Source organism: Corvus hawaiiensis, chromosome 19 (assembly GCF_020740725.1).
Source record: "Corvus hawaiiensis isolate bCorHaw1 chromosome 19, bCorHaw1.pri.cur, whole genome shotgun sequence".
In the NCBI taxonomy this organism is placed as follows: Eukaryota; Metazoa; Chordata; class Aves; order Passeriformes; family Corvidae; genus Corvus; species Corvus hawaiiensis.
In genome coordinates, this window is record NC_063231.1 from 9,264,333 (window position 1) to 9,290,582 (window position 26,250).

The 26,250-nt window shown below is 52.7% G+C and overlaps 1 protein-coding gene across 1 annotated transcript; it reads right to left on the reverse strand.

Moving 5' to 3' along the window:
- Nucleotides 1-4,444: 4,444 nt before the first annotated feature.
- On the reverse strand, nucleotides 4,445-15,255 carry LOC125336055. Its single transcript, XM_048324162.1, has 22 exons — nucleotides 14,062-15,255; nucleotides 13,682-13,771; nucleotides 13,490-13,591; nucleotides 12,823-12,913; nucleotides 10,886-10,965; nucleotides 10,586-10,708; nucleotides 10,364-10,443; nucleotides 10,145-10,265; nucleotides 9,765-9,854; nucleotides 9,306-9,410; nucleotides 8,926-9,091; nucleotides 8,382-8,476; nucleotides 7,792-7,941; nucleotides 7,447-7,601; nucleotides 6,989-7,124; nucleotides 6,777-6,911; nucleotides 6,394-6,570; nucleotides 6,013-6,168; nucleotides 5,442-5,543; nucleotides 5,050-5,152; nucleotides 4,705-4,764; nucleotides 4,445-4,627 (listed from the first exon to the last, which is right to left on the reverse strand). The coding sequence occupies exons 1-22, from the start codon at nucleotides 14,092-14,094 to the stop codon at nucleotides 4,491-4,493; spliced, it is 2,487 nt and encodes an 828-aa protein (XP_048180119.1). The 5' UTR covers nucleotides 14,095-15,255; the 3' UTR covers nucleotides 4,445-4,490.
- Nucleotides 15,256-26,250: the final 10,995 nt, after the last annotated feature.

The following is a 26,250-nucleotide window of genomic DNA, read 5'->3' on the forward strand; positions in this document are numbered from 1 at the left end:
GGAAAAATTATTAAAAGCTCCTTAATAGGAGTAAGGCTTTAACACCCAGCACCAGCAACCACTACATCTAATCTGCAGTGATCTCACCTCGGCCTTGCAGCTTTGCAGCTGGAATGTTGAATTTTTCTTATCGCAGTGGAGAGGGGGGAGAGCCGAGCCGCTCCGGCTGCCCACGGCAAGGCAGTGGGGGGGGTTCCACGTCTGGAACAGGTCCATGGCTCCAGGATGGCCGTGGCCCGGCCCGGCCTGGCCCAAGCAGGGCCTGGCTGGGCCCGCTGGCCCCCACACGGGGCCCGCAGCCACCTGTCCCAGCGCCAGAAACGAGAGAGAGCTTGGGGGGGAGTTTGCCTATTCTTAAATGTGGATCACAGAGGTGGTCACAACTTTAAGTGGCTTAGAGAATTGTCCATATTCAAACTGGCCAGCTGATAGGTTCTATCAGTTCCCAGAGGAAACTGTAAGCATCCCTTGGCAAGGACATCCCTTCCGGGACTATGCTTGCTAACCTATGACACACTTAAAAAAACCCATCTTGAATTGTTCTAGTGAAAATATTCAGGAGAATAAACCTGTCCAGCATGAGAGCTTTATGTAAGTTGTTCAGTTCTTGTTGCAGAGGATGGTGGACGAGGCTCAACTTTATCAAAAATGTCATTAAAATGAAAAACCCTTTTGCAGGCAAACAGAGGAGAATGACAAAGTTCACTGATCAGGCCACTGCTGTGACCCAAAGGCAAATGCAGCATGACCTCAGCCTCCTCAGCGTTAGCAGTGCCCACAGCAGTCAGCCCCCCTTCCTGAGGGGGATCCCACCCCCTCGGGATCCTCCAGCCTCCTCCTGGTTGTCCCTGGGCCTGGGAGGCATCTCTGCTCGCTGGGGCTGGCCCCAAACGCAGCACCAAGGCACAGATCCCAACAGAAAGACACGGCACAGGGCACTGAAAGGAGTAAAATCAAGGCAATCTATTCTTTAAAATGATATGTATATATATACAGATATGAATCAATTCTTTGAGCTGGTGGAAGTCCTTAGCAGCTCAACTCGAACAAAACCAATTTCCAGAGCAGGCAATAGCTGCTCAGGACAGGGATTGTCCTCCCTTTGCTTTACACCTGCAGCAGCAGCTTTCCTGGTCAAGCACAGGAGGGAACAAGCAGATAAACCCTCAGCTACTGATTTGAGTTTGGCCCAGCGATTGGGATAGAAGCAGCCCTTTGCTGGCCTGCCACTCCTGCCACTCCTTGCAGAACAGGACTGGGATTTTGCACGCTCTCCTGGAGCAGTCTGGCATAAAAAACTCCTGTGCCAGTCCCAGCACCAGCCACTTGATGGCCGTCCTGCTCTGCAAGAGAGGGACACCGGGGACAGAGCAGGGACCTGCCAGGGACCCCCGAGCTCACCAGTCGGGAGCTGAGGGCTCCCCCGACACCCCCGAGCAGCTGCCCCACGGTGCTGTCCCTCACCCGGTGTCACAGGTTAGCAAGCATAGTCCCGGAAGGGATGTCCTTGCCAAGGGATGCTTACAGTTTCCTCTGGGAACTGACAGAACCTATCAGCTGGCCAGTTTGAATATGGACAATTCTCTAAGCCACTTAAAGTTGTGACCACCTCTGTGATCCACATTTAAGAATAGGCAAACTCCCCCCCAAGCTCTCTCTCGTTTCCGCTGCTGGGACAGGTGGCTGCAGGCCCCGTGTGGGGGCCAGCGGGCCCGGCCAGGCCCTGCTTGGGCCAGGCCAGGCTGGGCCACGGCCATCCTGGAGCCATGGACCTGTTCCAGCCATGGAACCCCCCCCCACTGCCTTGCCGTGGGCAGCCGGAGCAGCTCGGCTCTCCCCCCTCTCCACTGCGATAAGAAAAATTCAACATTCCAGCTGCAAAGCTGCAAGGCCGAGGTGAGATTAACGCTTTTATTGCTGTGAAGAGCTGAAAACCTGAGGGAAGAGAGAGAGGAGATGCTTAAAGCTGAAATTCTGTTGTGAAGCTGTGATATATCAGAGTATCCCGTTGTAATTCCATGAAGATATGGGGGGTGGAGTGTTCAACTCGTAAGCAAAAGCACCTGCGCTGAGATAGGCAGATGCTGACGCAGCTGTAATTGCATGAGAAGTTTGGACAGGGAGATATGAACCAAATGAGGACTTTTGCTCCAAATGGGAAAGGAGAAAACCTCAGTCCGTAGAGATGCTCCCAGAGATAGTCCTAACGATGAAGATGATGAAGACCCTTTGCTCCCAGGGAAGGAGAAGGGCCTCTGTTTTTGTTTCTGAACGGCTCAACCTTAAAATTGTACCCCAAAATTGTACCTACTCAAGAGCAGAGCCTCAAAAGCAGTTGCGGGAAAAGCTGCAAGTCGGGGGAAGGGACTCACACGCAGGCAGAGAGACTTCTTCCTAAATGGACTGAACAATATTTGGAAGTGGGCGGCTGTCTCGTTGTGATAATGTTTTCATAGCACGAGCAAGAAGAGACTTCTCTTTCTAAATGGACTGAACAAGGTTATTACGGAAGTGGTAAACAGACTGAACATCTTAAGGGTTGTCTTTTTACATTGTCAGTGGGAGAAGGGAGGAAGGTGGGGGGAGGAGGAGAGTTCTGAAGCTGGTATAATTTTTTTTTTTTCTTTTCTCCCTTCTTTTAGGTCTGTTAATAAACTTCTTTATATTCTTTCAAGTTTGGTGCCTGCTTTGCATTTCTCCTAATCCTTATCTCACAGCAGATAAAGAGTAATGAGTATTTTGGACCAAACCACTACACCCGGGTGTTACAAACGAGAGGGTTTGAGATCACTTTGAAAATCACTGGTGAGGGTATGAGCAAAAGTCAGATTTAATATTGAGCGACAAAGCACCACAAGTTCGTTGGCCAGATTCACTCTACCACTTACAGGACAGCTGAGGGAAAATAATCAGCAAGAAGATACAGAGGAGATGAAGGTCTGGAAAGCTGGAGATTCCCCATCCAAGAAAAAGATGATAAAAGGACAAAAGAATGTGGAGCAAAGTAGCATGAAGAGTGAGAAAACCAGTAGAGGATAGAATACTGATTAATTAAGTGAATGATGTGACTTAGAATCAATGAGCATTAATTTCTTTGTTGGCTAAAAATGTGTGAGTAAGTGGAAAAGTTCTGTATTGGCGTCAGCATGGAGGCCAGAATTTGTCAGCCACCCCTGTGGGCCAAAAATTAAGCAATGCCTTACTCTCTAACACTCAAAAGACAGTGTTAGAGGGAGTCTTGATCCCGACCATTGCGGAGGTTTTCGGGAACAGCAGCACTGGTGAAAAGACGCCCAAAGCCGGCAGCCCGCACACGCTCTGCTTCCTCCCGCAGGTGCCCCGGCTGCCCATCCCTTCTCGCTGTACAAACCCTCTGCTGTTTTTCCCAGCGCCTGGGGATGGCATCACCTCCTCATTGCTCGCGATGTGTGGTGAGGAGCTGGAGGCTTTCCCCGGCGCGTGTGCATGAGGCTTGTTTTGGTGGAAATCGGGAGATGGCCCATTTAAAACAGAGCGCTTCAGTCATTTCCAGCTCCAAGCCCCTGGCACTTCCCAGGGAGCTCTGGGATCCTCTGAGGTCCCCTCAGGGCTGAATTCCCTCATGATTCCATACCTAGCGGGGCTGCCAGGGATCCTTTGGGGCCCCACAGCTGTACTCCAGCTCTCCGCGGGGCATTTTGGAATAGAGGCAATGGAATTTGGAGTCTGTCAATGACACGGTGGGGCCCTGCAGATACAATTCAAGGCCCACGGGGACATTTTGGGGTATCAGGGATGCAATCTGAGGCCCTCTGCACAAAATCTGGGGCCCTGGGCCTGCAATTTTAGGGCCAAGTGGGGCATTTTGGGACGGCAGGGATGTGAGGAGGAAGCATCCCACTGCCTGCGGGACAGACTGAGAAGGACACAGTCTGCTCAGTACACTCAGGGCACTACACATCTGAAGGATACCATGGGCTCGGATGTGGTTTTCCATCTTTATTAATTAATCTACACAAAACTACAACTCTGCTGGGCTCACCGGCACCAGCAGCAACACAAAACTAAAACTCTGCTGGGCTCACCGGCACCAGCAGCAAAAGAAAACTACAACTCTGCTGGGCTCACCGGCACCAGCAGCAAAAGAAAACGATAACTCTGCTGGGCTCACCGGCACCAGCAGTAAAAGAAAACTACAGCTCTGCTGGGCTCACCGGCACCAGCAGCTACAGAAAACTACAGCTCTGCTGGGCTCACCGGCACCAGCAGCTACAGAAAACTACAACTCTGCTGGGCTCACCGGCACCAGCAGCAAAAGAAAACTACAGCTCTGCTGGGCTCACCGGCACCAGCAGCAAAAGAAAACGATAACTCTGCTGGGCTCACTGGCACCAGCAGCTACAGAAAACTACAGCTCTGCTGGGCTCACCGGCACCAGCAGCTACAGAAAACTACAAATCTGCTGGGCTCACCGGCACCAGCAGCTACAGAAAACTACAACTCTGCTGGGCTCACCGGCACCAGCAGCACAGCATTTGGAGAATGACCGATGATCTTCGCCGCACCCTTGGAGCTCTTAGGATCGAGCCAGCGTGGGCTGCCATGGAACTGATCGAGATGTCCCTGTCCGTCTCCAAGGGCTGAAGGGCTGTGACCAAAAGAAACAGAGGCAAGATGAAGCCACGTGTGGGCAGAGCCCCTGCGAGTTCCCTGCAGAGTACTCACCACTGAGGACGTCAGTCTGAGTCTCCAAATCCTGGTCCCTCATGTGTGTCGTGGCGCTCCCTGGGAAGAGAGCTCCGTCATTCCCTGCTCCTGCTGTGCTCCCAGCAGTGTGAGCCCCGGCCCTGCTGCCCTCCCATTCTGCAGGGCTGACCCAGGGGCCGCCAGCAGCCAAAGGGAGTGGGGCTGAGCAAGGCGGTCACCAAGCCCAGCTTGTGGCAAGGGGCAGAGGGAGGCTGAGGCTCGGCATGGGGTGGTTGGGGTTGCCACAGGGTTGCCCCTTGCTGCCAGTGCAGTGGCAAGGAAGTGGCCAGGCTGGCCCAAAAGGGGCCAGGGGCTGTGACTCACTGATGAACCTGACGGCCGCCAGGCGCACGGAGGACTGAGAGTCCCTCAGGTAGGGCAGGCTCTGATGCATGTACTCTTCAGCCCTGCTGCTCCTCCTCAGCAGCTGCAGGGAGCACCAGCAATGTCTCCAGGCTTGTCACAGAGTCCCCCAGCTGGCTGGAGCAGTCCCTCCTGCCAGCACCCCTCCCTGCTGAGCCCTCCCTCTTGCTGGGTACAGGGAAGGGAGAGGGGCCTCGACAGGAGCCTCTGGGGCTCTGTTCTCGAGGACAGGAACAAGGTCCTCCAGGTCCTGCCCGGCCCTGTGAGCAGCACTCCGTACAGGCTCTGTTCCCCTGACAGACATAGGGCAGGGACAGCCCTCACCCAGCCTGGGCCCTGTGGCTTGTCCTTACCAAGCATTCTCCAAGCTCCCACATCCGCTCTCTCTGCAGCAGGTGCTTGAGCTGCTTCCATTTGAGAAGCTCTGCAGCAGCAAAAAGGGCTTCCCTGGAGGCCTGCAGGACAGCATTATCTCAGACGTGGCACCAGGGCCTGGGCAAAGAGACCTCTTGGCTCTACTCCTGCCGTGATTCTGCCCCTAGGAAGCTGTGACTTGTCCTAGCCCAAGTGTCTTGAGGTCTCTTGGGGACAGCCCTGCGTGACTGACTGAGGCTTGAAGCCCTGGCCTCTGATACTTGTAGGAAAGCTGAGAAACCTCTGGGCTTCTGGGAGCACATATGTTCGGGCCTCGGGTGCTGCCTCAGTGGCCACAGGCTGCTGCAGAGCCCTGCTGCAGCAGGCAGGGCAGGTGTTGAAAATGGCTGAGCCACCTTGTCCACCCCTGCTTGTACAGTTCTGCAGGGACCCTACCCAGGGGCTGCACTGGGGAAGCCCTGCCTGCTGCCAGCAGCCCTTGCCCCAGGCCCTGGGATCCCTGGGAGGTGGCAGTCCCCCCATACCAGTGCTCAGCCTCAAAATCCAAACCTTAGCCACGCTGGGGATATGGTCATTCAGACGGAAGAGAAGAGGGACCAGAGCACTCTGAATGTTCCTCCTCATCTTCTTCTCATCCCTACTCAACACAGCCTTCAGCAGGTCTCTGAAGAGCAACAGGGAGAGCTCTCGCAGCTGGCTGCACTCCTGGTAGGAAGGAGGAAAAGTGAGCTTTGGAACAGCAGCTCCCTGCCCGTGGCTGCGGTGAGGGCGATGCTCCAGGGTCACATTCCAGAGCAGGCAGGAGCAGCGTTTGGCTGCAAAGCCCAGAATCCGTTCCAGGAGAGCTGAGCCTGCTCTGAGCACTGCTTGCAGGGCAGGGCTGCAGGGCAGGGCCCGGCTGCAGGGCTCAGCCTCCCACATCAGCCTCACCGAGTCAAAGAGCGGCAGCACCTTCCCCACCAGCATCATGGCGATGGAGCTGGCCTTTGCCTTTTTCAGCTGACCCAGGATATTTCGGAAGACCACAATGATCTTCAGCTTTTCATCTTCACTGCCAGCTTCCAGTATCTTCATCATGCTTGGCAGGAAGGCGTCAACTTTTTTTGCCTTTAGGAAGAAGAGAATTTCCATTTTCTGAAAAGGTTTTGTCTGGACACCTCCCAGGGCAGCCACCCCAGGCCCCACCACAGCAGGGAGGGTCTTTGAAGCAGTCACCCCCACATCCTGACTCCCAGCCCAGGCCAAGCCACTGCCCTGCACTCAGCCCCAGGCCCTGGCTGCTGACGTGGCTGCCCCAACATCACCCTGCTCACCATCTCAGCTCTCTCTGACAGCTCAGCGAGGACTTCCAGCAACACGAAGGCCATCAGCACATCGACATGCTCCTGATCGCTCCAGACGTTGGGCTCGTCACCCAACTCCTCCACATCAATCTGCCCCGAGGACGACTGCAGGAACAAACAGAGCCATGAGGCGCTGGCAGAGGGCTCACGGCAAGGGATCAGGGCCTTTCCTGGCAACTCACGGCTCTGCGAGAGGCGCAGGTGCCTTCTCTGCGAGGGTTGCACCACTGGTTGCGGAGCAAGGTAGCCAATCCCGTTAGGACCTTGTCCAAGATCTCAGGCATGGAGGACAGAGTGTCGCACAGTTCCTGCACAGTGCTGGAAGCCAGGGGCTGCCTCAGCCACAGCGCCGTGGCCAGGACCAGCCCCACAGAGCAGAGCCCATGCTGGGGGTCTCCAGGGGCCCTGCCGGGGAAGCCTGACAGGGTTGAGGGGGAGTTCTGGGAGCACCAAGCTGGCTCTGGACTGGCTTGGCTGGCTTTGGCTGCTGCAGGCCCAGCCAGAGAGCTGGAAAGGTTTGTGGGATGGAGAGCCTGGCTCCCTGAGAAGTCCTGCAGCATTCCTTGGATCTGGCACACACAAAGTCTTGGGGTCCCACTCCCCACATGGAGCAAGCCCTTCAGATTGTCAGGGCCAGTACCTGTCTCCTTGAAAAGCCATCTCACACAGGCTGATGAGCACTGCTGAGCCATACTCGTTGGTCATCAGGAGAAACAGTGACTCCACTTTCTTACAGCCTGACTCCGTGGTGATGCATGGCAGGGTTTCAAGGATGCAGCTGACTATCTTGGGCACCTGGAGAGGAAACAGGTGAGCATGGCACTGCCACTGGAGTGCAGCCATGTCCTCAGCTGCCCTTCCCGTTCCTCTCTGCCACCTTCAGGTGGCTTCAGGTGCCCAAGTCACCTGGATTTGTGAGGAAGGGATGGGGGAGGAACAAGGCCTCACAGGGCTGAAGATGGTAGTCCAGCCCCCGGGCACTTACATCCATCAGCCAGGAGTCTGGGTCTCTCATGGCCACATCCAGCATGCTGCTGGGCACCTCCTTGTCAAGGATGCTGTCATCTCTCAACGCCCCAATGGCCTCGAGGATGACGTCTGTCCTCTCGCTAGAGCGGAGATATCTTCCAAAGGCCTACGGCAGGAAGGAAGGAAGGAAGGCATGCCACTGAGTGCCCTGGTGGTGCTGCTTGGCTGGGCAGAGGTTCCTGGCAGTGCTGGCAGCACATCCCTCAGGAAAGCTGACAGCAGTGCCTGCAGTCCCTGGGTGGGAGAGGGTGAGGAGAAAGGGCCCTCCACATCGGGGAGGAGGGCTCATGGGCATGGCGTGCTGGCCCTACAGAGAACCAGGCTCTTGCTGGCGGCCAGGAGGGCTGGAGCTGCTGCTGGGGCTGGAGCTGCTGCCAGGACACCAGAGTGCAGCCCGTGTGTTGTCCCTGCTCAGGGATGGCAGGAACCTTCTTGCCAGGGCAGTGAGGCCCCACCGGCCCCACTGGCTCTGGGTCCCTTTGCTCACACAAATGCCCTGCTGATGCCACAGACAAGAGACCCGCAAAGCAGAGGGGGGCTCTTTACCTGGGTACAGTCCTTGGTGCTCAGGGAACACAAGGAGGAGGTGGTCACACCTTCCCAAACGAGCTGGTCTGACCTGTCAATTGGCCTTGACTTGTCTAAACAGCAGGGAAAGCACAGAAAAGTCACTAAGGTCATCAAACCCCCCTGAGATCTGCTTGCAGGACAGCGGGACAGAATCAGGCAAGATTTCTGGAGGGCATCAGCAATAGCTTCCTGCTACAGGCAAGAGGGAGCAGCCATGCTGCTGGATCTGCTCTTCTCTAACGGGGAAGGCTTGGCTTTGGCACCTGGCAGTCAATTGCAGCTTTGGCTGTGGGGGCCACAAGGCAGTGGGGTTCAAGGGCCTGAAAGGAAGGGGAGGAAGGGGAGCAGTAACAAACAGATCCGGGATTTGAGGCGAGCACTCAGCTTCTGCAGCAGAGTGACAGCTGGGATGCTACAGGAAGCAGCTGGGAGGGGCAAAGCAGGTCAGGCAGCAGATCTGTCAAGAGAGCTCTGTGTGCACAGGTGTGAAGGCCACAGCTGCTCTTGCTTTTTTACTTACAGAGGAATTCAGCGAGGGAAAAAAGAGCATGGAAGGCTGTATAGCTTGTATGTTCACTGGAACATCGGAAAAGAATGAGACGTGCCAGCAGCTTTCCCACGATTGGGATTGAGATGTCTTCAGGGCAGACACGTCCAGAACTGTCTCTTCCAAAGTTGACAGAGGCCTGGATGAAGGAGGCATGAGAAGAAGGGCTAAGAGAAGGAAGTTAGTGCCGAAGACTTGTACCCAAGAGTGTGCCCAGGGCTGGATTCCCGGTGAATCTGAGCTTTGCAGGGCTCTATGGCCCCATCTCTTGGAGCAACCAGCTGGGCAGCAGCCCTGGCATGGAGAGTGGCAGGGAGGGGAGATGGCCTGGCTGGAGGGCGCCTGGTCCTTACCTTCAGAATGGAATAGTTGGACATCAAATAAGTAAGGACACCGATCCTCCCCAGAGCCCTCTCCTGCACAACTTCTCTCTCAGACTTGGTGAAGTCCAGCAGCATCTGGGATGAGAGAAGCTGCTGGTGAGCACCAGAAGCAAACACAGCTCTGCTCCTGGGCCAGACTTGTATCATCCCTCGAGGCTTCCTCCGACCTCACACAAAGTCTGCAGAGGGCTGCCTATCCCTGGGGTCCCTCAGAGGCCTGGACAAAGCTCCCAGGACAACCTTTTGGCCAAGAAGGTGCCACCCTCTGCAGCCACTGTGCCTCCGAGGAGCCTGGTGCCAGCCCCTGCTTCCTCACAGGAGCTGAGCATCCTCCCCACACCACGCCCTGCCTGCTCAGCACTGGACTGGGCAACTCCTCCCCTCCAGGGTGAGGAACGCCCTGGGACCCCCACTCGGCCTGTGCCAGACCTCAAAGATGTCCTGCAGCTCCTGGCTGACACTGGAGACAGGAAAGCTGAGCACCAGTGTCCTCAGCATTGTGTCCATGGCCTTCAGGGTCTGCAAAGACGACAGAGAGCAGTGCCTGTGATTCTGCTCTTCTTTCCCCCACGCCCAGGACACTGATCTGAACTCTCAGTGCCTGAGGAGGAAACCTGAACTGCTCAGGAGAGACACAGCGATACACAAACTGCTGGGGACACAGCCACGCCCATGGGAAGGGGACAGAAGGGTGGGCAAGCAACAGCAAGACCTCACCCTGCCTCAGATCTCTGGTCATGGGGCAGCACAGGGTGACCAGGGAGCTGCCCAGAAGGACTGGACACTGCTGGAGCTCAGCCAGCACTTACCTTGATGTAGAGGGAAGCGCCTGAGCGTGGCATTTCCCTTTCTGGGGGAAGCCAGAAGACACTTGAGAAACACGCAGAGAGGAGGCTCTTGGTTTTGCCCTCCAGCACATTCTCCACCAAGCTGCAAGGACACAGGAGAGCCAGTTGGACACTGGTGCTGGGAGCAGCCCCTCGAGGCCTCGTGCACGAGGCCTCGGAGCTCTGGGGCAGGGGGCCCACCTTAATTCATCGATGGTAATCATGGCGAGATACCGGACCCGTAAGGACACATGGTCCCTTGGCTCCTTTTCCAGGATGTCCTGCAGAACACAACCAGGATGGGACCTGGCAGCTGCCAGCACCCAGTGCCTCCAGTCCCTGCCCCACCCAAGTGCTGTCCACACAGGGTCCCAGTGCCAGGGGTGCTTGTCCCCATCCCCAGAACACCAGGTGTCCCCTCACCTTGATGTTGTCCACCACTTCGCACGTTTGGCAGAATAAATCCAGGCCCTGGGTCAAGCCACGTTTCAAGGCGGTTTTGCACAGCACGTAGACACTCTTCAGAAATGTGAACTTGTGGGTGTCCTGGCAGCCAGGGGACAGAGACACAAATGGGGAGTGTGGGAGGGTGGACACAGCCAGCAGCACCAGAGCACTGCCCTGTGGGAAAAGCAGCTCTGCCCAGGCAGCAGCCCTCCACAGCCCAGCAAAGCCCCTGCCAGCAAACGCCAGCACAGCCACTGTCCAACTGGCCCCAATTACCTTGTCAAGGCTGCTGACAAAGGCCATGATGAAATCCACAGCTTCCTCTGCTTCTTCATATACAGGCAACCAGCTGGAATCTGCCAGAGGGCAAGAGCAGGGAGGGCTGCAGAGGCTCTGGCCACAGGAGAGAGCCAAGGAGACCTACCCTCCACCCAGCCCCATGCCCACCCCCCTGGCACGGCCTTTGTCCTGTGCAGCTCGTGGCTGGAGGCAACCAGCAGAGGAGCTGCTCTGCTGGAGCTGGGAAGGCCTCAGTGCCCTGGGCTGATGGGCAGGAAAGGTCCAGAGCCCCACTGCCCCTCACTGCCCACACCCTGGAGCCCCTCTGCTGGTTTTTCTTGGCAGAGGCTGTGCTGGGGCTGGCCTCCAGCCCTGAGCTGCCCTGGCATTCAGGCGACATCGTGCCTGTCCCCCAGGACTGTTGTTGTCATCGTGCCAGGAAAACGTGATCCTGGCCCCGTGCAGGGTGTGCTGGTGGGCCCCAGCCCTGCCCAGCCCCACGGGGCCCCTCGCTCACCAATCTGCAGTGGCTGCATCGTGGTCGTGTCGTAGAAGGACAAAGGCTGGAGGTATAAAGAGCTGCTCTCCTCGGAAGAGCTGTCCTCCTCCCAGGCCTTCCTGGGGAAGGCGGGGGGTCTCTTCTCCATCCTTTAGGATACACAATATGGGGGATGCTGGGGTGGGTGTTGGGGTGGTGGTGTGGCAATCTTTGGTAAAACACTTCAGCCCCACAGTGATGCCTTAGATTTTAACTTTGATAGTTTTCAAATCCTGCACTGCCCAGTGGGTAACTCGGAGTTTCTTGTAGCCTGTTAATTTCTGCTCGCTCATGCCAGCCAGACATAACAAGGCCTCTCCAGGCCTGCTCTTCAAGGACACTCAGACTGTCCTAGGCCCAAAATGTATAAACCAAAAGCCTCTGAGAGGGGGGCAAGCTGAGGGGAAATTACATCATCAACCTGAAGCTTTAATTGGAGAATTAACCCTGACATGCAAATGAACCAAACCTATAAAAGTGTGAAGAACTCGTGACCTGTTGTCCATCTTGGGGTCCATCTGGGCAGTGGCCTCTGGCTCCCCAGGGGTACCTTTGAAGGCCTTTCAAATAAACACCTACCTTTATTCCCTTACTCCTGTCTAGTCTCTGTTTCTAGGTGGCCTCTCAAGGCACCAACAGGGCTACCAGGGGTGATGGGGCAAGACAAGCTGCACTCAGGGGCTCCTTGTCAGCTCCAAGCTCCTGCCTGTCACCATCCACCGTGGGCAACAGGCACGCTGACCACGCACGCTGCAGTGGGCTGTCACAGAGGGCCCCACTGTGACACAGCACCTGCCTCTAGCAACGGGTTCCAGGGCTTGTTGACACGGAACCTGTCCCCAGCAACGGGTCCCAGTGACCCACCACCCCGGCAGGGAAGGGCAGGCTGTCCCCCAGGGCACAGGCCTGGCATAGCCTTGGCCACCTGGCTGCTTTCAGGGTGCCTCCAGACCTCCCTGTGCCCTCCCATCCCCTCGGGACATCCCTGGTGCCCTCCCATGCACCCCAGAGCCCCGTGTTCAGACACTCCCATGTGCCTTCAGGACATCCCTTTCCTTCCAGGATACTGCAGAGCCTGACCTCTCTGGGGGGGTGTAGGAGTGCAGATGGGAGCGTGGCAACCTGGGAGCGTGGCAACCACCATGATAATGCTGTGGTCCTCATCATGCTGGGAGCTCTTGTCCTCTGGTCCAGCCCAGCTGAGCAGCCTGAGCTGGTGCAGGTGCTGCGGGGACCGGGGGCAAACTGGGACCTCTAGAGCACATCAAAAGGTGCACTGGGGTGCTGAAGGGGAAACTGGCCCCACTTTAGCCCCTGGTCCCTGCAGCACTCCTCCATCAGCCTCCTTGCACCCTTAGGAGCCCTTCCTTGGCCCTGATTTTACACAAAAGCTCACCGTTTGCCCTTTCTGGGGCCTGCAGAGGCCGCTCAGGCACAGTCCGACCACGGGACTCCTCCATCTGCCCTGTAGGTGTCTTCAGATCGCTCTGGGTCACAGAATCACAGAAACATTAAATTTGGAAAAGACCCCCAAGATCATCAAGTCCAACCTTTGACCAATCACCACCTTGTCAATTAAACCAGAGCACTGAGTGCCACATCCAGTCGTTTCTTGAGTGCCTCCAGGAATGGGGACTCCCTTCCAAAGCCTGAGAACTGTTTCCATTATGAAATTCTTCCTAATGATTACAGACAAACGTCTCCTGAGGCCTTCAGTGCACCCCTGCCCCCCTGCAGAAATGCCCCTGGATGGAGGGCTTGCAATGCTGGACTCTACAAAAACACTTTATTCCCCCCAGCAATCTCCCAGAGCTGTTGGTTATGTCCCAGAGCCTTCTCAGGATCCCTCCTGTCCCCTCCTGAGGCACTCCCAGTGATGGAGGCACTCTGTCTGTCCTAGCTGGGACTCCTGAAGCTGCTCTCTAACCCCTCAGTGCAGAGGCTGGTGGAGCCCTCAAACCTGTGGTGGAGCCTGCGTTGGCCATGAAGGCACCTCAGAGCTGCAGCCTGTGCTGGTGGGCAGGGATGGGGAGATGGTCTGCCTGGAGGGACCTGCTCCTTACCTCCAGAGTGGAATAATTGGATGGCAAAAGGGTCAGGACACCAATCCTGCCCACAGCCCTCTCCCACACAACTCTCTCAGCTCTGGTGAAGTCCAGCAGCATCTGGGGTGAGAGAAGGTGCTGGTGAGCACTGGAGCAGACACTCTCCAGGGTGAGGAACGCCCTGGGACCCCCACTCTGCCTGTGCCAGACCTCAAAGATGTCCTGCAGCTCCTGGCTGACACTGGAGACAGGAAAGCTGAGCACCAATGTCCTCAGCATTGTGTCCATGGCCTTCAGGGTCTGCAAAGACGACAGAGAGCAGTGCCTGTGATTCTGCTCTTCTTTCCCCCACGCCCAGGACACTGATCTGAACTCTCAGTGCCTGAGGAGGAAACCTGAACTGCTCAGGAGAGACACAGCGATACACAAACTGCTGGGGACACAGCCACGCCCATGGGAAGGGGACAGAAGGGTGGGCAAGCAACAGCAAGACCTCACCCTGCCTCAGATCTCTGGTCATGGGGCAGCACAGGGTGACCAGGGAGCTGCCCAGAAGGACTGGACACTGCTGGAGCTCAGCCAGCACTTACCTTGATGTAGAGGGAAGCGCCTGAGCGTGGCATTTCCCTTTCTGGGGGAAGCCAGAAGACACTTGAGAAACATGCAGAGAGGAGGCTCTTGGTTTTGCCCTCCAGCACATTCTCCACCAAGCTGCAAGGACACAGGAGAGCCAGTTGGACACTGGTGCTGGGAGCAGCCCCTCGAGGCCTCGTGCAGGGGACCCACAAGGGATGAGCAGATTCCCCCCCAGAACACCGGGTGTCTCCTCACCTTGATTTTTTTTCTGGGTGGCAGAATAAATCCAGGCCCTGGCATAAGCCACGATTCCAAGTGGTTCTGCACAGGGAGGGGACCAGGAGAGTTTTCTGGCTGCTCTGGGCTGGGGTCCCCAAGGCTGCAGGAGCAGCCAAGCCAGCTCATGGGGCAGCTGGAGGGAAGAAGGAAACAGACCCCCCTTGGGCACCACAGCTGCTCGCAGCCCCCTTGGTCAGGGACAAGGACATCTGCCCCTGGAGGGACCTTTTCTCATGCAAATGTGGTTACATATTGAAAAAAAATTGGGAGAGAAAACCACCTTTTGCTCTCAGCCCTTCTCAATCCCACTGCTTCTGGAGAGGTTTGGATATTTGTTAGTAATGACCTCAAGTGCATCATCCACTGCTGCTCCATTACAAGGCCAGATTGGGCTGTAGGGCTGATTTACTCAGGGGGACATTGGGCAGCAGAACCTTTGGTACCTCTACGTGAGAGCATTGAAACTACAGGCAGTAATTCAGGGGTCAGAAAAACCACAGCTCGCTTTAGGGCCTCGACCCAGACATGGGGGGGTACATACAGGAGAAAGTTTTACTGCTACCACTCATAACAGCAGCTTTACTAAACCCCTAAAAAACAATTACTGTTGGAGTTGAAAAATAATGAAGTAGGTAAATCATTTACAGGGAGGGGGAGAGGGCCTGTTTAAAACCCTATCAACTGTGACTGCTCTGAAGCAGCCCCCAGAGCCTGCAGCAGTCTTCAGTTAGGTGCACATTATTTAATTGGTTTCAAGTGATTTTCTGGACTGCTAATCACCATGATGTAATTAAAAACCGGGGCAGCATGTTGCTAATGCCATAGCACATCAGAGATGTTAAACTCCTGAGAGTTCCTGGAATAGGGATGGCTGCTCCCCTTGCCTGGAGTGTTTTGAAACAACCAGACAGGAGATGTCTGCAGGTGACTGAAGCAGAGGCAGGCAGGCAAGTGGCCACCAGTAGCTGCTGAGGAGTCAAGGTGAAATATCCATACACTTTTTAAAAAACATCCACTGCTCATGAAAATACAGATTTTGAAAAGCCATGACTTTTGGAAGGAACACAAGTTCTCCTTCTTACAGACATAGGCTGTCTCACTAAAAAAAAGGTGAAAAAAAGGAAAAATGAAGTTTTGCTTCACAGTTGGAGTTGTTTAACTCCTCATTAAATGGTTTGTGGTCTCCATGATCCTCATGAGGTGATGAATCTTTCTCATGCTTCTCAGGACCAGCTGAGAGCAGCTGAATAAAGCCCAGCCATGCTTTCACCCTCATGTGTATAGGGTAGTGGGGGGAGAAAAGGGGACTAAAAAAAAGGGCCAGTAACTCAGTGTGAAGAAGGGATGGAGACTGCAAGCTCTGATGGATGCTAGAGAGCACCTCTTCCCTGGAAAGGCATCATTGGTCAGCTTCGTCTGCTTAAAGACTTTCTGCAACACGATCCTGAAAGCACAACAGTTCATCTCATGGCTTTCTGCTGCACAGCTCATTTTCCACAAAGCTCCAGCTAACTAGGCTGCAGCCCATCCATGAAGGAGTTTCAGGTTTTTTGGTTCGTTTAACTTTCCTTTTTACCCCGGTGTTGATACAGCTGAACCTCAGCAGCACGGCTAGGGCAGGTTTCTTGCAGAACCACAGATGTGGCAGGTGTATCTAACACTGGTGTCAGGGGCTAACACAGAGCACTCACCCAGCCAAAGCTGCTCTGCCACTTCTCACAGCCAGTGTGAGAAGATCAAGGGGCAACTCAAACATTTCCTCACCCACTGGCTACAGCAGAGGTTCACAGGAATGCAATCACTTGGCAGCATGGGAGGCAGGAGGAATACTTCCACAGGAAACAGCAATTTTAGAGCAGGAGCCTACTCCCAAATTGACGGGCTCCAGGGAGGAATTGCCACCTCTGCTGATCACCAGAACCATCCCCTTGTATCTCCACGGGCTCTGTTCTCCAGCAAGGACAGTGGGGGCATCTGGCTCATGGGACTCACCTCCATCTCAGACATCCTGCAAAGGACAGGGCAAAGCTCTCCAGCTCCTTCAGGGTTTGCCTTGTGCTGCTTATTCCCCCTGTCCCCATCCAGTGCCCTGCAGAGATGCCAGTAGGACAGGCCAGGTAGGTGAGAGAGGCTGGAACTTCAACCATAGAGAAAACTCCAGAACCACTTCCAGACACCATGGTCCTGCAACACAGGGAGCCTGCCTGCTGTGAGAGTTTTGAAGGATTGTCTTTAAACCAGCAGGCTTTTAGTTCAGGAGGAGCACATCCATGAGCACATCAACACCTGTGAAACCACAGCCCATGACAGTTTGTGCACTGGGGTGATATGGACTGAAATCAAACACCCTTCCAGCTCCACCCTTGCTGGTCTGACAACTGAGCCAAAAATTTTGCTAAAGCACATCCAGCCCCACATGCTTCAGTCCCCAACTGTGATGGTGAAGCATCTCCCACCATGCAACAGCGCTGCATAGAAAACTGAAAAATGAAAATGTTTTAGCATACCCCCAAACCTATTATGTCCAAAAGAAGCAGGACTCTCCTTGCTTTCCAGGGAAAACAGGAGGTGAAATTAGAAGCCGCTGTTAGAGGAAACATGAGTCATGCTGTTCTAACAAGCTTTGGCTTTATCTGCACTTGCCCAGCCTGAGGAGTCACTGAAATGAGAATTCCCTTTTTAATGATTAGATTATTGCTTGGAAGAGAACAGTTTGTGTTTGTGCATTTGTTTTGTTGCCTTCTTGTGCTTTCTAAAGGCTTTCCAAGTAAACACTTCCCAGCAGAGCTGAACAGGATTCAGTATGTGCTGCTTTGGGCTTTGGAAACTTGGGAAATTTCCCTCACTTCCTCTGTTCCCCTCAACATTTTGGCAGTGACAGGTAGAAAACCCCCACTCTGAGCAGGGATGTAACGTAAAAGGAATGCTTGTCTCCCCAGAGCAGCTGTCTGGCTCAGCCACTGGAACATGCCACTCATTTCTGTGGCAGTGCTGCTGGCAGCTGGGACAGCAGAGCCTTTCCAAAGCTCATGGGGAGCATCTCCAGCTTGCACGAGCTGGGCTCAACTGGGAGGATCCTCGCTGGGGGATTCAGAGAGGTTTCTTGGCCTTAGCAGCCTCCCCCATCATTTATTGCAGCCTCTGCTCCCTTTCATGAGCACAATCCAGGATAATGTGTCTGTTGACAATTGCAGCTCCTGACCTCATTATGAGAGCAGTGTGTGTTAAATCCTTCAGTGAGGCTCCTGGAGACCACACTGCAGGCCACAGCACTGCCTGGCTCCTGGAGGAGCAGGACAACCTCTGTGCACTAAAGACATTTCATCAGCATTTGTCAGCTCAGTACAAAGACCATCAGCCTCAAAGACTTCTCCCTCAAAAGGTGTCCCTGCCCACAGCAGGGGGTGAAACTGGATGGTCTTTAAGATCCCTTCCAACCCAAGCCTTTCTAATATGAACCATAGCATTACCCCGAAATGCAGAGGAACCACCTGTGTTTGCAATCCTTCATAGCAGGGCATCACCATGCCTGCACTGAGTCATGTATGAGGGGAAAAAAAAAAAATTCAGCATGTTAGTCACAAGAGATCAAAATCACTTCCTTGCATTATGAATCTGTAAGCACTAATCTGCAACTCTTCTGCCAGAAATGAGGTAATTATTATCCCAAAGAAAAAAAATACTCTTTATCAGATAACTTTCAAAAGCACAGTAATAAAAGAATCACAACTTCAGTCCTTAGCAAGTAAACAGGAGCAAAGATCTCAACAACAAACACAGGCAATGTAGGCAGAACAATAACTTCACTTCCCAGAACCTGCTCCCATTTTCTGCTAGGTTTTAGTTCAATCATGTCCAATCACATGGGAAAGACTCTTCCAGCAGAATTCCCCCTGGTTGGCCCCCCCCAACAAGATCACCTCTCCATGGTCATGTATCCTTTTAGTGCCACATCCGAGCTCAAACCTGTCCCTAAGCTTTCATAGCTGTACCCACAGAAAGAGCCATGGACCAGCTCAATCAGCACTCCAGCAGGGACACAAATAAAGTGAGGGACCTCAGTACGGGTGACAGCTGTCCCAGAGCCCCACAAATCAAAATCACAGCCAGTGAAGGGGTGACAGCAGCTGAGACCTGCTCAGCCCACGCCTGGAGTGCCAGAGGCTGTTGTTTATCAGCAGAATGTGTCCTCTGGAGCAAAGCTGAGGCTTTACAAGAACAGGTGAATCTGTGGAGAGCAACTCATTTTCTTAACCACATAATATTTGAAAGACTTGTTTCATCCCAAATTCAGAGGTTGAGGAAGAAAAGAGATTAAAGATGGGACAGCAAATTATCAAAAGCATAAATGGCACAATGCAACACCCCTATGAGGAGCAGGAATACAAAACAAATCTTTAAAGGAGATTAAAGTGAATAAGAAGGACATTCAACTGGAAAAAATGGGGTGACATGCTCTGAGGATAATGAGTCCAAAAGGATAACCAGGATAACACATCCTCTCAGGATGGAGCGCTTTCTCACTGATGACCTCATTTCATCTGGCCACCACCACCAGCGTTTCTGTAAAAGGTACAAATGCATCTGATCTCTCTTCAAAACTTAAGCAGGTGCTCAGGTTGATGACTCAAACGTGAGTCACCAAAGGATTTTGCTCACATACCAACTCAGAGCTGCACAAGCCTTTGGAGAAATACTTGTAATGGAGGAGTGGCATTTCAAGCACCCTAAATCTTGAGTGCTCCTCAAAAATGTTTCAACAATTGCAGTTGATGTATATTGAACATGGACACTTTTCTCCAGCCAAGTGCAGTGTTCCCTCCATGATAAATGCAATTTATTTTTACATTAAAACTATTTTAATAACTTGCACTCGTAATCATTACAATCACAGATCAGGATTGCTGTACTTCACAGTAGAAGATCCAAATGCCTTGCAATTAATTTTGTATTTTTATTCTCCATCAGGCTTTTCCTTAAGGCCTACAGAAATACTTCAGTAGTCCCCAGAATGAGAAAATGATGTTTCACCACTCTGCTAATGAGAGCACTTCCTTTACAATATCACTGCTGAGTAACTTTCACCTGGCTCTGGCACACGCTCCTACCCATGTGCTAATTCACTCTGGAATATTAATGACGTGACTCAGTGGGATGTTGAGTCACCAGTGATGAAATACCTGTCCCCACACAGGCCAGCTCATCATAACAGCAGCAGGAGCAAACAAACTCATCCAGAGCTGCCGTACAAGGAGCAGGGACAGATGTGGCTCTTTAGGGACATCCCTCCCAGGCAAGCCCCTGTGCTCTGGCAGTGCCACAGAAACCAAAGGGAGACAGGACCTGGGGCCCTGTGCAGGGGAAGGTCTGGCTGCTCTGCAGAGGGTGAGGAAAAGACAGATTTATTTGTAGCCTTAATAGTGCCTAAGGAAATTTCCCCATTTCCTGTTATCCCCATTACTGCCTCCACACTGCAGGAGGTGCCTTCTCCTCCTTTCTGCTCCCTGCCTTCCATCTCAGGGCCACAGGGCAGATGTGGTGGATTAGAATCTAATGACTCCTGCCTGGACAGGATTCCAGATGTCTCCATCTCACTGGGAAGTCACCCACATGCAGAGTGCAGCCCAGAGGGAACATCACCACAGCTGAGAGAAGGAGATGACTCAAACCCTGGCACAGACCTAGTTCCTTCCTTCTGGAACCAGCAGATACAGGAAGAGCCTCAGACAGCCTCATCACACAATCTGGACCTTCCTTCCCTTTCCCTTTGGCAGCTCTTGGGAAGACTGACAGCCTGTTTGGCTCACTGCAGCCTCAGCCTTTGTCTCTAAGTTCTTGTCCTTTATTCCAGTGAGAGTTGCAGAGAGGGCATCCGAGCCTGCTCCTCCTTCCCTCTTGGGATGAGCAGTGCTGCTCTGGGGATTCCCCTCAGCTGGGGGAAACTCCAAGTCCCCGAAAGGCTCCTGCATAACCCCACTGAACAGCCAAGGACTTTGCCAGGGAGGAGGAATCTAAGCAGCCCTCACCTTTCTGGGAAAGGGAAATACGAACCTGTGAAGTTTATTCACCGAGCAGGTTGGATTTCTTCTTGCTGGGAAGGTCACCACGCCGTTTTTCATGAGATTTTATTCGTTGCTGCAACTTTCCTAATGAATCTCACAATTTAAACTCCTTTTTAAGCACCCACCCAGTTCGCCAGTGAGTCTACCCCAGCTCAGCTGCCAGACAAAGCAGCCACCCCTCAAGCAATGCCCCAAAATAGAAATCATCACCATATGCGTCTGTCAGAGCTTTTGGGGGGCTGCAGATACGGGAACAGCTATGTCAGGACTAAGGCACGAATCACCACCCCGGAGTGACCCTTTTCCCAGGGAGATGCAAGTCCCACCACTCCTCACGGAATGCTTGGCTGCCTCCCAGCCACGGACTTGCAGCCTGAGGCTTTTAAAATGCACAACTCCCTACTTTCCCCAATTAGGTGCTAAACTCTTCTCTCAGCTCACGGATAAAGCCTGAAGGCTCCAACTCGACCTGGAGCTTTTGCAAAGGCAATTTAAAGGAGCTGAATCCTTTACAATAAGGCTTACAGAAGGATTAAAGGAGCTGGAAGCTGAACACAGACCTCACACGGACCTCCCCAGTCTCAACTCGATGCCTCATTCACAATGGCAGCCTCTTGCATTCTCTGCAATCAGAAAAATCTTCATAAAAAAGGAAAAGTAAAAGTAGTAATACGAAGAGTGCCCACATCCAGAATGCAGAACTAATCCACTAGGATTTAGTTATGGATTACTTTGCCACTGTCACCTCACTGTCTAACAACGGTTAAGAAATTTTTGTCAGTCAAACCTACTTTAGCAGATAGAAACATTAGCGATGTTGCATGGGAAACACTGAATTTGAGGCTTTATTTCACCACTGCACAGAGCCACATAAATTGCCCTCCACTGCTGTCACTGTTATCCCCAGAGAGACGGTGAAAATCACGATGCAAGTCCAGGTCAGATGATGTGGCTGAAGCAGCCTCGTTTAATCACCCATACCTTTTATAGCATGGCTCCTAAAAGAGAAATTACAGCCTACTGACCCACCACCTCTCAAGGTGATAGGTTGAGCAGTAAGGCACCCATTTCCAAATATTATTCTTCAAGAAGGAAAATAATTTTCACAGTCCTCATAACAACCTGCAGGTGTAAAAATGGTTTACATTCTCTCAAACTGTTGTCCATCCAGTTCTCATGAAGACAAAAGCTTTCACAGAGAAACTGTGAGAAGCTGGATTTCTCTAACTGCCCTCTCGTGAGAAAGAAAAGTTTCACAGGAAAATTCCTCTGCCAGCACTTCCTAGTGTCCACACACTGCAAGAGAAAAAACAGTCCCTCCTGAACAAGTGTTTCCTATGTTAAAAAAAACCACAATTCAGTTTTAAAATTTCCCCTCCCTCCCGGATGCTGGGTTAATTAATAGAAGAGACTGCAAGAGAGGAAGGGTTAGAAAAACAGAGCACCACTGAGACCAGGAGCACTGAAACTGAGCTGGAGCAGGGTTGGGCTGCTGGATGGAGTAAACCAAAACCAGCAGAGGCATTAATCCAATCTGTCATCTTCTTCTCTGTTTAGGAATAGCATAGAATCACAGAAGGGTTTGGATTAGAAGGGACCTTAAAGCTCATCCAGTCCCACCCCTGCCATGGGCAGGGACACCTTTCACTGTCCCAGGGTGCTCCAAGCCCCATCCAACCTGGCCTTGGATACTTCCAGGGATGGGGCAACCACAGCTTCTCTGGGCACCCTGTGCCAGGGCCTCACCACCCTCACAGGGAAGAATTTTTTCCTAATATCCCATCTACAGACAAAGATTGTTGCTACAGCATCCAGAGTTGCTGTTGAGGTAAATTCCAATCACCCAAGAGTTGCCTACCTGTGACTGAACCTGTATTCACACAGAAACTCGGTGAAAGATTTCAGAGCACCAGGTTCAGATCCCGGCTGCTTTGAGCTGGGAGCTGTGATCCAACAAAAACTGTGGCACCCAAACCTCCTGCCTGATGCCCATCCCATCCCATCCCCCAGCAGATGGATGTGCAGGAGACAGGGACAGCCCTCAAATCCCCCACCTTAGAACCAGCTGCCCCTGCAGGGTCCCACCAAGCTCAGTGGGCAGCAGCCACGGCAAAGCACTAAAAAATATCAAAATAAAGTAAATAATCCAAAACCTAGGGGAGCAGTTTCTATCCCTCCTTACAATCGTTCACTAGTCAAAGTCACAGAGCCTTGGCCCCCAGTGCAGCATCCCAAGGGTGGCTGTAACACAAACAGCCCCATGGGGTCTTTTCCTTTATCCCACAAACATTTGCCCAGGTGAGATGAAGTACCACAGCCTGTTCCCTGGGGGTGCAAGGCTGGGGGATGGTTCTAGGCTGGCTGCACAGCATCTTTGCCTCTTGATTCTCACAAGCATCAAAAAAAGCAGCCTGGTTTGCATTTCTTGAGGTTGCTGAAAACCAATTCATAACTGCACAGAAATAGGGAAATTAATATCTTGGTGCTTTCAGTCTGCTGCTTCAAATTCAGCGCTTTCCAAAGTGAAACTGGCTCAAAGCTTCTTAAAGCAGAGACAGATCTACCAAAGAGAGGGGGGAAAAAAGAAAAAAAATCAGTATAAATCCTGACCTTGGAAGAGGTGGCAGAGATAAATAAAGAATTGATTATACCATAATCCTGACTAACAGGTCCACCAATATAAAGGATGGTTTTTTCACTGCTGCTGCCTCTCATACTTCAGAGGAAACATCTAATGGCAGCATTGAGATGCTGGGCAGGTTTACACCGGAAGGAATGAGGAAATTATAGCTGCTCAAGCAAGTACCACTGCTGGGCATGTGCTGATAACACAGAAAAGCCTGGGGGGAAAAAACCAAACAAAAACTCCAGCCCACCAAACAAACCCCAAAGCCCCCCACCCCCACATTCCTCTCCCTACCACACTTCTCTGCCCTGCTGGATTAAGGTTTTCCAGTTTAGGAAGGGAATTACTCAGCCAAACATGCCAAGATTTAGAGCCAAAGATGAGCTCCACATGAGGGGAGATCTCCAAAGTCCTTTGGAGCTGTGAGAAGGGAGCAATCACAGCCTTTCTCCATGGATGTTACACCCAGTACCAGGACTGAGTCTGGCTCTGGGCACCGCTGATCCTCTTGGGATGGCAATTCCAGGGCAGGGAAGTGATCTGGGATGTGATACAAGGCAGAGGATACCGACCCCAGGGCTGCTCCCATTTGCAGGAGAGCAAACCCTGTGGTTCCTCCCAGCCAGGAGCACGCCCTGATCCAAAACACTCCCGTGATCTGCAGTAAGAAAATGCAGCAACTTCTCCAAAAGTTACTCACAGAGTGAAGCATCACAGCCCAGCTGCTGCCTGCAGAGATGAGATATCACAGCCACTGCTCAGCCCAGTGCTGGCCCTTGGAAGCTGCTGGTGAGCCAGGACACAGCACCTGACACACCTGCAAGGACCTGGCAGACACCTCTGGCCAAGACAGAGCCCCCTTGGTGGGCACAGAGCCCATCCCCACCCAGCAGGGCTGTTGGGGCACTGCTGCAGAGGGAACACCAAAACCCATCAGCCTCAGTCATTGGCACAACTCCCACTCAGACCCTACAGCCTCCTCTGGGCAGTGCTCTGGGAGGCAGGAACGCCCCAGGGACCCTTAAACTGTCACCTACTCATACACTGAGCAACTACCACAGTCCATCTGTTCAGATTTTTCCGTACCTTGCCTTGACCTGCAATGTGTATCAGCACTCCCAGCCCTCCTTCCAGTCTCTCCTCCACAGTCAGGATAAACCCAGGAAAGCTTCCCTAATCCCCTCAAGGGAGATAGCCACGCTTCACCCTCCCTCCACCTGCTCAGACTGCAGATTCTCACTCTAAATAATCAACTCTTACTCCCAAAATTATTTAAGACACAGCTGCAGCTAAATCCCCAGCGTAATATTCAAAAATCTTTCTTTTTTCCAAGTAAAAGAGACATCCCCTCTTCAAGAGATTTCTCAGAAGAGGAAGAACAGGGAATACCTCCAGGTCCTTCACCCAGAGAAGGTTTCAGTGAACCCGTTCAGGGTTCAGAGATTTCCATTTCCATTCTGATTCTGCAGTCAGGAGAGACGAGGGTTGGTTTTGCAGTAATCCTTCTCTCCTGTCTGTGCATCCAAATGGACTGTGGAATTGGAAAGGAGGGAGTCTGAGCATCCTCACCTGTGCCTGGCTCCTGAGCCAGCCTTGCAGCCACCTCAGCAGCAGTAACAGCTGCCCCACATGATGCTCAGTCTCTCCTCAGCTACTCCTTGCTCTGCCAGCCCAAGTGTCATGAGAAAGTGGGGGGGAAAAACAGAAAAAAAATAAATTAAAGCAAAACCCATCCTCCTCTTGTCCTTCCCTGGTCATTCACATTAGAACAATAAACTCAAATCCCAGCAGCTGGTACCAAAGCTGACAGGTCTGCAAGGGACCTGTGAGGAAAGAGCTGTCCCTTGCAACACAATGTGGCCTTTTTGGAGAGGCCAAATATGCCCCATGAGAAACCCCATGAGGTGCTGCTGTGGGACTGCTGCAAGTTAGCAACGGCTCTGTTTTGAAAGGCTGTTGAGAGAGATGATAAAAATTGACTTCTGGACTTCTTGCTGTGAATCAAAGAGGGTACACAACACTCAGTGGCATTCACTGACTGCCCTTTGATATTGTCACCTGCACTGACACCTGGGAAAAGCCTTTGGGAAGCTCCCAGGGCACTGCCAGCAGCTGGCCCAGCCTGCAGGATCACAGCCCCTCAGATTTGCTTTCCCAGCTCCTGGGCAAGCAGGGCAGCACCTCCAGAAGGAAAAGACAAACTGCTTCACCCTCAGAGTGAGAGCACAGATAAAAGTCTTGGCTGTCCAAAGCAGTTGCAGTTTTCAAAACATGGACACAGAGGATCTGGAGGAGTTGAGCAACCCAGAAGCTTAAAACTTTTGTCAGACAACAATTCTTCGTAAATTGCTGTGAGCAACAGCAAAGTCCAACAGCTGTTAATTCCCTAAAGCAGAAAATTATAGTGGGAGAACTTCTAGGTTCCATTTTTTTCATTCTTTCTCTGCTAATGGGAGCCTGGAGAGCACAAACTTTTGTCATCTCTCCACATTCCCTCGGACATGGGTCAGTGCAGAGATGTTTTCCCTATAGGAGCCAGACAAAACCTCACTTGGTCATGGTTTCATCTCTGCTTCAAAGGGAAAAGCAGCTGGACAGAGCCCAGCCCAACACAGCAGAGTGAGCAGAGAGCCCATCCAGCTGCCAGGAAAAAACCACCCAACAGATACACAGAGCAAACCAGCAACTCGGAGCACCTGGAGTTGGGGAGCTGTTCCCAGAAGTGAGGTCCCCACGGTTCCAGTTTGCTTCACTGGGCAGGTGATGCCTCCAGGAATTGAATGCTGTACACACGGAGAACTGGGAAGAGAGAATTCCTGATGGGAACAGGGAGCATTCCCGCAGACCTGAATTCAATACCAAGGACTGGATTGCTGTCAGTGCTGCCCCAGACAGGCTCTGACTGCAGACCACAGCGATTTTCCAGCATTTCAGGTACCATTGATCAGCCAGGCTGATTCCAGGTGCAGGGGAAGAGGAAAGCTGTGTTGGACAGCATTTGTATTTGTCTCTCTGCCGATAAAAATATGATATGTAAAAATATGATTAAGGCTATTAAATAAACCAATTTGTTTTTATGGGATCATTTCCCTGGTTAGAGCTAATGCTGAGAAAACCACTGGCCTCGCCAACAGAATTCCCACTGGGAAGCACAAGGCCGGTGCCGGGTGAAATTAAAGCTGCACAGGATAAAAGGAATTAATTTTCTTGTAGATACTGATTTTCTTTAGATCAGA

What these genes read in the sequence shown, in the direction of transcription:
- LOC125336055 (XM_048324162.1), bottom strand. Translation starts at nt 14,094, where the DNA reads ATGCCACGCTCAGGCGCTTCCCTCTACATCAAG. An exon ending in TTCCCTCGCTGAATTCCTCT is followed by an intron (nt 8,477 to 8,925) that starts GTAAGTAAAAAA and finishes CCTGCTGTTTAG; the next exon opens with ACAAGTCAAGGCCAATTGAC. An exon ending in ATATCCCCAGCGTGGCTAAG is followed by an intron (nt 5,544 to 6,012) that starts GTTTGGATTTTG and finishes GCTGTCCTGCAG; the next exon opens with GCCTCCAGGGAAGCCCTTTT.